Genomic DNA, 12136 nt, shown 5'->3' with positions numbered 1-12136 from the left:
ACTAAAGTTAAGGAGGACAGAGAGTATATTTCAGCATAGGACATGAAGAAAATTATGACAACCACCACTTGATCTCTAAAAAGCTGTCTCCAGGCCTGCTTTGTGCAGCTCCAGCTATTCATGGTTTAAAGATACAGTAAAATTCTGTTAACAGCTTTCATCCTCACATTCTAAGTTTCATCTTCCAATCCCAGTCAATCCAATGACTTCTTATTGGTAGAATTTTTTATCCAGGTTGTTGAGAAATGCTGAAATGATGATACTCAGACAGCAGCAGAAACAGAAGAGGAGGCAAATGATGAGGATGAAATATTGTGACGGGCCAAGAAGTCTTTACTGACCATACCATGGGCAGCCAGGATTTTAAGGAAGCTATGGCGGAATTTATGTCCAATGAAGGCATAGATAATGGGGTTGAGGCAGCTATGGAGGAAGCCCAGTACCTCAGTGGCATTCATGGCCTGTTCAATCGCTTCCCTTCGTGCACAAGAGTCCTCAATTAGGTGGGTCCTCAGGAGGGTGTCAGTGACCAGCACCAGATTGTAAGGCAGCCAGCAGAGTAAGAACACAAGCACTACAGCAAAGATGACCCTCATGGCCCGATGCTTCTGCCCCATGTGCGCTTCAAAAAGGGTGCGTAGGGTGAAGCCGTAGCAGAAGAGCATGACCAGTAGAGGCAGGACAAAGCCAAAGGACTGGGGCAGGATCCTCAGCACCAGACGCCCTTTTTCAGTACTATTGCCAATGTTCTCATAACAGACATAGCCATAAACATCTGAGTAGAATGCTTCACGGAAGAGAAGAATGGGCATGGACAGGAGCAAGGACAGACCCCAGATGCCCATACAGATGAACTTTACCCAGTGGCGTTTTTGAGTCAAAGCACGGGTAGCATGGACTATGGCTAGGTAGCGGTCTACACTGATGCAGGCCAGCAGCAGAATGCCACTGTAGAAGTTGACCTCCTTCAGAAGGGAGACGAACTTGCAAAGAGATGTGCCGTAGATCCATCCTTGCACCTTGGAGGCAGCCCAGATGGGCAGTGACAGGGCAAAGAGCAGGTCAGCTATGGCCAGGTTGAGCAGGTAGATATCCGTGACTGAACGGTTGAGCCGGTTGTAGAGGATGACAAGCATCACCAGCGAATTTCCCAGCAAACTCAGAAAAAACACAAGACTGTAAACAACCATTACAAAATACTTGTCCAATCTCCAGTTTTCCTGGTTGCAAGGAGCAATATCAGTTGGTATAAAATCAGTATAATTGTCAAATTCCGGACCCCAAATTTCCTCACTTAAAATGAACTTTTCAGCCATGTCCTGTTGAAAATGTCAGGGAAAAAATATACAATCAATTTCCTTGAGTTTAATGAATTCTTATTAATAATGGTTGTGAATACATTATAAAAAATGAACTACTTGAAAAGCCTTAGGAATTCTGATTAATGTAATGACCAACTGTGACTATAGAGGACCAGTGATGAAAAATATTACCCACCTCCTCACAGAGAGGTGAGGGACTTAATATGTAACACACCTATTTGGACATAGCAAATGTATGAATTTATTTTGTTTGACTATGTATATTTGCTACAAGAGTTTTGTTTTTATTTTTTTTAATAAGGTAGGAGGTAGAAGAAAAAGAAAATTAACATTTGCAAATTTCAAATTTTTTAATTTAGTTTTTTTGTTTTGTTTTGTTTTCTGAGGCTGGAGTTAAGTGATTTGCCCAGGGTCACACAGTTAGGAAATGTTAAGTGTTTGAGACCACATTTGAACTCAGGTCCTTCTGACTTCAGTACTGGTGCTCTATCTACTGCACCACCTAGCTGCCCCCAAATTTAATTTTAAAATACACGTATGTATGTGTTATTTAATATTTTTAGGGGGACTGCTATTGGAAAGATTGACAGGAACCTTTCTACAAAGAACTCATATATTTTGTGGTCAGCATCTTTTACACTTTATTAACTGAATGTCCCAGCTTCAGAATGGGCTAGAACTAAATACGGGAAGATAGCCTTAATCTAATTGATCTCTTCCAATCTCAGTTCTAGAATTATAACAACCCAATCCCACTCACTCTAAACCCTGCTTTTTAGCCCTTTTTTCCCCTGCACTTCTGTTCCCAACAAACAAGTGGAATTAGGAAGTTAAGAAATGCCCCAAATCTAGTAGGACAAAACCAGCCACAGAAAAAACTGTTTAGTGGTCAAAAGTGACCCTGGTCTCCTTCTCTTTCTTATATCCTTTTGTCCTTTGTGATTTCTACTCCTTTTAGATATCAGGAAGAAACTACTATTCATCACTTATGCTTCAATTAAAAGGGAGGTTGCATTTTAAATTTTTTCTCTACTTGAAAAATGATAGATTATTTTCTATTAAGGGAAATATGTATCAGATTATTTGCTCTCTTAGGAGAGAGGGAAGTAAAAAGAGAGGGAGAAAAATTTGAAACACAAAATCTTACAAAAATGAATGTTGAAAAGTATCTTTATATGTATTTGGAAAAATAAAACATTATTAAAATGTGTATATCAAAAGAAATGTGAGCATTTGGGAGGATAGAACACTACTCCTGACCTGTCCCATGAAATCAAGTTTTAACACAAAGTAACCATGTCAGGAAAAAGAATATTAGAGCTAGATTTAAAGATAGTTTCAGTTTTTAGCTTTGCTATTAACCAGCTGCTATGATCTTGATCAAGTTTCTTCTCTAGGTTTCAGTTTTCCAGGTAATTTTTAATATTATGTGTCTATAATAAATTAATTTCAACCAATTGTAAAATATATAAGAATTTTTCATTCATTTATTTAATCATGTAGCATGATAAATAAATCTTACTAATGCTATTTTCCAAGGGTCACAAAACACTTTTCCTCATAATCCTGAAAGGTAGAAAGAGTAAGAATCATTATCCCCATTTTGCAGATGAAAAAACTAAGGCTTAGAGAGCCTCAACAGACACTTGATGAACTCAATAGAAAGTTTTCATTTGAATAGGAGACAAACTCTTAAGATAAAGGAGCAAGTATCTAATTGTGGCAATTGGGGCATCTGTCCAAAAAGGAGAAATAATTTTTTGGATATGACTTTCTCAGTGCCACCAATTCTATCTTTGCATCTCTGGTCCACATACCAATAAACAATTAAGTAAAAAGCAAGAGGGGAAATCAAGTCCCAGAGTAAATTTCCTAACATTCAGAGAAAGACCCCCAAAACCAAAGCTGGCTTCTTACCTGCACTATCTATACAGCGTCTCCTCCTGTTCTCCCAGAACAGATTCACAGTAGAATTTGAAAAAAAAAAAAAGTGACTTTACATCTAGGCGGAACATGATGACTATAAAGGAAAACCACAAACCCATCCCTCCCTTCTGGGCTTTGCCCCACCTCTGGAGAAGGAAAAGAGGACCTAGACAGTCTTCTCCGCTGAAAAATGTATCACTTCTCTATTCAAAGAAAATGCAGCATAAGAAGAGCTGAAGCTGGAGAAAGAACTATGATGGGACCAATCACATGGTCCATACCTTGGTCAGTGAGAGTCAGCAAAAAAAAAAAAGAATAGATTTGTAGTCTAGACCTGGTATAGAAGCCCAGCTCCATAATTTAATAATTGTGTGGTGTTGGGAAAGTCATTTCCCTTCATCTTTTTCATCTGCAAAATGAAGACTGAGACAGTCCTTTCCAATTCCAAATCCATGATCTCCTTCCAGTGTTTGCCTCTGGGTGAAGACTTGTCTTGATTTATGGCTACTGCAACTTGTCAATGCCTATCTCATTGGGTCATTTTGTCTCACACCTGAAGTTTACCTAAAATCTTCCTTTAAACTCCATTACAGACATTTCCATACTCACCCCCACCTCCTTCTGATGGCACTATAATCAGTCTGATTGATCTTACTATCTCCTAGACTGACTCAGTAGAATATTTAAAACAAACATATCTATAATGCCTTTAAGGTGTATATAGCACTTCCTGCTCCCTACAACATTCTTGTGAGCTCAGTAGTATAAATATTATTAGCCCCATTTTTTATAGAAAGACTTGAAACTGAAATTTAGAGGAGGAATGGCTCATTCAACCCATGTGTCTAAACTCCCTATCCAGAATTCTATTTTGACCTATCGGAAAATCAAAATTACACCAGCAATAGCAGACAGCAATTCCTTATGGATTCATTCTCCATAACATCCCCAAAGATAGTTCTCCCAGTGATGCCAGAAATTCTTCTAGCAGCTACACTAGTCATTCATTCTTTAGGGTAAAAAGCCATTCCTTGGGTCCTCTTAAAATCAAAACTTCACTGAGGGGGTAACATTCATTCTTTAACCTCTTGATGCAATGGAAACCCTTTAGAGAATTCTGAAAGTAAAAGAGCATAACAAGAAAGAGACTTACTTAGAAAACAAATTTCTTGCTTTTCAATTGTGCTGAGAACCTATCCTTCTTAAAATGGATTGTTGATACTGTATACCCCTATATCAGGAAATTTTCACTTCTTTTTGCATCATGAGCCTCATAGTCCATTTGATGAAGCCTAGGGATCTCTTCTCAGAGCAATGTTTTTAAATGCATAGAATAAAATAGATAGGATTACAAATGGATCCAATTTTATTAAAATATAGCTATCAATGGGGCAGCTAGTTGGCACAGTGGATAGAGCACCAGCCCTGAAGTCAGGAGGATCTGAGTTCAAATATAGCCTTAGACACTTAATACTTCTTAACTGTGTGACCCTGGGCAAGTCACTTAACCTCAACTGCCTCAGCATAAAAGCAAAAAAGAAAGAAATATAGTTATCAAAACAATTTAACACACTGAAGTTCATGGATCCTAGGTAAAGAATCCTTGGTAAGGCTGTTGTGCCACAGTTTCCTTTTATTGTTCTGCCTCAGTTTCCCTAAATTGTTCTGCCTCAGTTCCTTGATTGTTCTGCCTCAATCCCTCTGGTTGCAACCCTCCTTTCCTGTTCATTAGAATTGAGATAATTAGGGCTGTGGAGATTTGGCATTCCAAAAGAATCATAAAACTCCAGATACCTAATTGGCATCCTCTACCGCTATCTCTCTAAACTTCCTGTCTCTAGCTGAATACTTCCTTCACTCCCAATTTATCAGAATTTAAGATTCTATCCCCAACCTATTAGAACCTAATTCATGGTCCCTATATGGTCCTGTGCTTACCAGTGTTCAGTCCACTCCTTGCCTTTGTTTTCCCTGATCACTTAGAGCCCTATAAAAATCATTGGAATCTCACATTCAATGCTGAATTCTTTGAGAAGAAACTACAATTCAGCCCTGGGGGGAATAATGGATTCTTATCTGCCCCCAGAAAATCTCTCCCTCTCAGAAACTCAAATAAAATATTAGAAACTCTCTAATCTCTATCTTGTCTCAGTTTCTCCAGCATTACAAGGCTTAGAGTGATAAAATATAAGTTAATATCAAAGACGATTCCATTTCTTGTTGTTGTTTTTTATTTCCAGTGTCTAATACAAGACCTTGAAGTAGATGCTTAATTAATGTCTGTTGATTGAGTTCTCCATTGTCTTCCCTGCTCCTTATTGGAAGCTGCCTCATCTCAAAAGACTTGGTTTTAAGTCTAACATATAACATATGCTGACTGCAAGAATTAACCTCCTGGTATCCTTAGGTAATTTTTAAAGACTATGCTCGGAAAAGAAGGTACCAATCAGTGTAAGTAGAGTTTCCTCACTGACTATTCCCTAAATAATTGTTATCTCAGGCATAGTCTCCATCCCATCTACCCTACTTCATTCCACTTATAAAGCAGTTGGTTGGCTATCACTATTGTCAGTTGCCTCGACCAAAGCTTCTTAACCCATGGGTTGTGACCCTATAGGAGATGGAGTAACAATGTGGGGGTTGTGAAATTATGATTTGTTATAAGTAACTGTTTGATTTGTATACCTACTTTATATACCTATATACCCTGGATCAAGTAAAAATTTCTTGGGTGAAAAAGGAAAAAGTTTAAGAAGCCTTGGTCTAAATTATAACATTCAGTGGAGTCATGAAGAATCCCTAGCATCCGTTAAAGATCAACTACCACAGGTCTTTTCCTGATTCTTCCCCATCATCACCACCCAGTAATCACTGTTCCCTCCCTTCCAAAATTATTTGCTTACCTGTGTGCCTTTTATATCTCCTTATAAGTTTTCTTGAGAGCAAAAATTGTTTCATTTTTGTCCTGTAACCCCAGCACCATACATTGCCTTGTATATAATAGGTTCTTAATAAATGTATTTATTTTAATTGTATTGGTAGAAACATTTTTTCCCAGATTGGCTATTGTTTCAAAACCTCACTGATATTGTTTTTCTTAAATATGGCTCCTAGATAGCTACTAACTGCAGAATAAGGCTAGAGTTATAAATACATTTAGAAACATAGCTGAGGCACTAATGGTAGCTACATTTGGATTCAGAGAAACAATTGGTAGTGCAATGGTGTCCTGGCTGGGTAGCTTTGAAACTCTGTCAAATCAGATTGCTAAACCTCTACCATTAGCTTATTTTAAGATAATAATAATTTATACATTGCCCTGATGTTTGCAAGCACTTTACACATTCTACCCTATTTTGTCCCTACACCAAATCTGGTAGGTGGGAAGGAGAGCTATGTGTTATTATTATTCCCATTTTTATTTTTAGTGGGATTTTTTTCCTCTTTATTTATTTATTTATTTTTCTTTTCATTTCCAAACTCTTGCCTTCCCTTCTAGTCTTTCTCCCATTCATTGAGAAAGCAAAAAAATATGATATACCTTCTACATATGAAATCATCTGTTTATATCTCTTTACATTCAAGATCCTATTGTTCTAGTCCCATCTCAATAAACTGATTCTAAACTCCTTGAACACAAAAAATAATATCTGGATTTCTTTCTTTTCCCCACAGACACTTACACATCATAGGTGCTCAGTAAACTGGTTGAATGAATAGATAGATGGACTAGATGAAGATGTGTTTTGAGGAAAAAATAATATAGATAGTAAAATTCTCCTAATAATAATAATTCTCCAAACCTAGAGTAAGCCTTGTGAAAATCTTGGCCATCCACTACCTTGAGCAATGATTCCAGTTATTTCTTATATATTTCTATTTTATGAGGCAAAGGAGGTCATTTTTCTGCCTATTATCTCATTGTTCTGCTTTGCTACCTGCCATAAGGAAAATCTTTTCATTTTCTTTGAAAAAATAATCAGAATCTAAGAGGCAGTCTACGTAGACAAGATTAATGATGACAGATACTCTTCTTAGTTCTTAGTTCTGCTTCTTTGTCAGTTCTCCCACAGTTCTCTATCCCTACTAGTACCTCAGCTTCCCTTCCCTTCAGCCTTGAGGGATTACATTTGCTCACCGTAACCACTATACTAACCAAATATTTCCAAGCATAGATAAGGAATTGATTTGTTCCAGAGTTCAGTCCTAGCTAAATCAAGCTAAGTCCAAGCTAAATTGTAGTTCCAAGAAAAGTCCAGCAGGTGGAAACATTAACTATAAATCCAACAATGGACTAAAGACTTCTGGGGTTGGATCATACCCACACCTCTAGCCCCTTTATGCCTGGGAAGACCCTATGGACCTACAAAATATGATTCAGAAAACTTTTGCAATTTCCTGTACAAATAAAAAACAGCAATTTATTTGGACTTAACTCAATTATTTTCTTTTATAAAACATCCCAAAGATGCATATTTAAAATTATTTATCAAAAGCATAAAACTATTTGATAGATTCCAATAATTTTTTCTCTTTTTTTACTTTTTATTTTTATTTTATTTTAATAGTATTTTATTTTATTTTTTATTAATTTTATAATTATAATTTTTGACAGTGCATATGCATGGGTAATTTTTTACAACATTATCCCTTGAACTCACATCTATTCCGAATTTTCCCTCCTTCCCTCCACCCCCTCCCATAGATGGCAGGCAGTCCCATACATGTTAATGTGTTATAGAATATCCTAGATACAATATATGTGTGCAGAACCGAATTTCTTGTTGTTCAGGAAGAATTGGATTCAGAAGGTAAAAATAACCTGGGAAGAAAAACAAAAATGCAAACAGTTTACACTCATCTCCCAGTTTTCCTTCTCTAGGTGTAGCTGATTCTGTCCATCAATTGGAACTGAATTAGATCTCCTTTATGTTGAAGATATCCATTTCCATCAGAATACATCCTCATACAGTATCATTGTTGAAGTGCACAACGATCTCCTGGTTCTGCTCATTTCACTCAGCATCAGTTCATGTAATCCTCTCTGTACTCATCCTGCTGGTCCCAATAATTTTTTAAATTCAGTTTTCTATTATAGTCCAGTAAGGAAGAAAAAGAGAGAAAGAAGAGTATGAGGGGGGAAAAAAGGAGGAGGAAGAGGAGACAGGGAAATTCAGAGAAACACAAGAATAAAATGAGAGAAAAAAGGCCAAAATAAAGAAAGACAGAGAGATAGATAAAGAAAGAGGCACTAATCTTGCATTCTTGTTATAAACACAGCCTATTTATAGTTTATAATGTTTCTGGAAGCATATCAGCTTAAAATAGTTATATACCTAATAATTCTGTACTAAACTTTATAAAGGAAAATCTTATAGCCCAGTAATAAAAAGTATATTAAATTTTAGTAATAATGATAGATTAATAACTCATTATCAGAATACGAAAAATCTAAATCAGCTCTCTTATTTTTTTTTGTTTTGTTTAATTAAGAGATACCTTTATTTTGGTAATGAAATACTCATCAATATCAAAGATGCAAAATCTCACATTTACAAGAGATCTTAGAGATTATCAAAACCAGTAATTCTCAAAATTATTGTATAGCAGTGCTCAATTCACATTTAAATTGATATTTTAGTCGTGTTTCTCCAATGCAAGCTTTACTTAGGCCACTTTCATGTCATCTGCCACTGTTGTACCTTTACAAATCAAACATTCAGAAAAAAATCCTGTGGCAATTACTCTATGCAGCTTTAAGACTTCTCCCCTGTAGCTGGCTATCATGATGTGAGAGCTCACTATACCTGGCCAGCACCACATCCAGCATCCTTACCCATATTCTTGACATCTACTCTGCTCACCATATTATCTCCTGTTTTCTATCTCTTCCTCTGAGAACAGTAATCAAATTAATGCTATCACTGCTGCTGGCAAAAATGTGTCCATTGGCTCTGCTTGCCATCTTAGTAATTTTCCAGACCACAACATCCCTTCCTAGACACTATTCCTTGCTATGTTTTAAGTCCCTATATTAAAAGCAAGATTTTTAAGGATAGAAACTGATATCTATATTTGTATATTCAATTCTCAGCATCATGCCTGGCACACAATAAACATCATAAATGTTTTTTCACTCATTCTGTACTTGAATGAGTGATTGTTTTTTAGTCTATTTATCTCTATCAAACTTCTATAATTTCAGCTTGAGATTTTTTTGATCCTGATAAACCAGCTATCCCTCCCAAATTTAAATGCTTAGAAGAAGTGATGGGCCTTTATCTTAGTATTCATTTTTAATGGAATAAATAAGAGAAATTAACCAAAATAGGGTTGAAGAGAGAACTTTACAGTATTCTACAATTATTCCATTAGTCTAAACATATTGCCTTTTAGCATTTCCCTTCTTCTAAATGTCTAGAAACCCTGCTTAAAAAAAGAGAAATGAGAATTATCTAGCCCATTCTAATCTTGATATTCTGGCTCTTAGTGATCATCACTTCCTTTTCTAAACATTTACAAGTCATCTTATACATTCTAGAAATTTGACTTCTATTTCAAATAATTTATCTTCTTCCCTTTTTTGTAAATCAGGGTTCTTCTTTTGTAAAACAATGGTCCTTCACTATAGCTGTCCATTATTTTTGTTTTGTTTTTTGCTGAGGCAATTGGGGTTAAGTGACACAACTAGGAAGTATTAAATATCTGAGGTCAAATTTGAACTCAAGTCCTCCTGTCTTCAGGGCTGTGCTCTATCCACTGTACCAACTAGCTGCTCCCATCCATTATTTTTTCAGAAACTATCAGCAGCAGCTCAGCCATCACATCCACACATGTACCACATAATATCATTCTCCCAGCTCTAGTGACCTGAACATCCTGAAGGCAGTTAAGAGTTCCTCTGATTATTTTCTCCCTTATCTTATCTTTACCACTTTTGTTCATGTCCACCCAAGTTGAAGTTGAGAAGGAACATAGCTCATAGGGTCATTGGGCTTATTCAGAGCTGGAAGGAGCTTCGATGAGTCCAACTCCCTCATTTCACAGAAAAGGAAACCTAAATTGAGGCAAATTTTGAGTCTGGAGTTCTAAATCCCGGACACTTTCTAATTCACTGAACTTTCTAATCTTTCTTTGTCCATTAGAATCTGTTCATCAACCATAAACAGGGGTCCTTTCTGATCTTTGATACTATATAGTCACTAGCAAAGTTCATTTTTTTATCCCTTTGAGGGAAACTGCTCATCTGAACCTTGTTCTGAACAATTACAAGAATTAGTTGAAAAAGTGAAAATGGCAGTCACCCTGGGAGGATGTAACCACTGCATTTTAACATGAAAGAAATATAAAGATAAGGAAGTTGTGCATTATCTGACATAAATCCTAGATTTCGGGAAAACAGATTTCAATGTGCTTAATGAAAACATAGATAAGATTCTACAAGAGGGCCCACAATGGACCGCAAGTCCTGGAGTGGAAGATTTGAATTCAGATTCAGCTTGAGATACTGTGTGATTCTGACCAAATCATTTCAGTTTTCTTTGCCTCAGTTTCCTCATATGTAAAGTAGGAATAATAATAACACTTATCTCCAAGAGTTGTGAGAATAAAATGAGATCATTTTTGTAAATCTTTTTTTTTCCATTAGACAGCCTTTTATTTTTTTTATAACTTTTTATTGACAGAACATATGCTTGGGTAATTTTTTACAACATTATCACTTGAACTCACATCTATTCCCAATTTTCCCTCCTTCCCTCCACCCCCTCCCCTAGATGGCAGGCAGTCCCATACATGTTAAATGTATTATAGAATATCCTAGATACAATATATGTGTGCAGAACCAAATTTCTTGTTGCACAGGAAGAATTGGATTCAGAAGGCAAAAATAACCTGGGAAGAAAAACAAAAATGCAAACTGTTTATACTCATTTCCCAGTGTTCCTTCTCTGGGTGTAGCTGATTCTGTCCATTATTGATCAATTAGAACTGAATTAGATCTTCTCTTTGTGGAAGATATCCACTTCCATCAGACTACATCCTCATACAGTATCGTTGTTGAAGTGTATAATGATCCTGATTCTGCTCATTTCATTCAGCATCAGTTCATGTAAGTCTCTCCAAGCCTCTCTGTATTCATTTCTTACAGAACAATAATATTCCATAACATTCATATAACACAATTTACCCAACCATTCTCCAAATGATGGGCATCCATTCATTTTCCAGTTTCTAGCCACTACAAAAAGGGCTGCCACAAACATTTTGGCACATACAGGTCCCTTTCCCTTCTTTAGTATTTCTTTGGATTATATAAGCCCACTAGTAGCACTGCTGGATCAAAGGATATGCACATTTTGATAACTTTTTGGGCATAATTCCAGATTGCTCTCCAGAATGGTTGGATTCGTTCACAACTCCACCAGCAATGCATCAATGTCCCAGTTTTCCTGCATCCCCTCCAACATTCATCATTTTTTCCTGTCATCTTAGCCAATCTGACAAGTGTGTAGTGGTATCTCAGAGTTGTCTTAATTTGTATTTCTCTAATCAATAGTGATTTGGAACCCTCTTTCATATGAGTGGAAATAGTTTCAAATTCATCATCTTAAAATTGTCTGTTCATATCCTTTGATCATTTATCAATCGGAGAATGGCTTGATTTCTTATAAATTAGAATCAGTTCTCTATATATTTTGGAGATGAGGCCTTTATCAGAGCCTTTAACTGTAAAAATGTTTTCCCAGTTTGTTACTTCCCTTCTAATCTTGTTTGCATTAGTTTTGTTTGTACAAAAGCATTTTAATTTGATGTAATCAAAATTTTCTATTTTGTGATCAATAATGATCTCTACTTCTTCTTTGGTCACCAATGCCTTCCTCCTTCAC

The 12136-nt window shown here is 36.3% G+C and overlaps 2 protein-coding genes across 2 annotated transcripts in view; one reads left to right on the top strand and one right to left on the bottom strand.

Annotated features, from left to right (window-relative positions):
• Positions 1 to 12136, top strand: part of ARPC2 (actin related protein 2/3 complex subunit 2) — a 100799-nt gene that overhangs the window by 29999 nt on the left and 58664 nt on the right. The window lies entirely within an intron of this gene.
• On the bottom strand, positions 8 to 3323 carry CXCR1 (C-X-C motif chemokine receptor 1). Its single transcript, XM_074298730.1, has 2 exons — positions 3240 to 3323; positions 8 to 1319 (listed from the first exon to the last, which is right to left on the bottom strand). The coding sequence occupies exon 2, from the start codon at positions 1314 to 1316 to the stop codon at positions 264 to 266; it is 1053 nt and encodes a 350-aa protein (XP_074154831.1). The 5' UTR covers positions 1317 to 1319; positions 3240 to 3323; the 3' UTR covers positions 8 to 263.

The sequence above is a fragment of the Sminthopsis crassicaudata genome, chromosome 3, assembly GCF_048593235.1.
Source record: "Sminthopsis crassicaudata isolate SCR6 chromosome 3, ASM4859323v1, whole genome shotgun sequence".
Lineage (NCBI taxonomy): Eukaryota > Metazoa > Chordata > Mammalia > Dasyuromorphia > Dasyuridae > Sminthopsis > Sminthopsis crassicaudata.
The sequence above is the reverse complement of the archived record's forward strand: the minus strand, read 5'-3'. Positions and strand labels throughout refer to the sequence as shown.

Bases quoted from the DNA above. Each gene is read 5' to 3' on its own strand.
- CXCR1 (XM_074298730.1), bottom strand. From the start codon at position 1,316: ATGGCTGAAAAGTTCATTTTAAGTGAGGAAATTTGGGGTCCGGAATTT.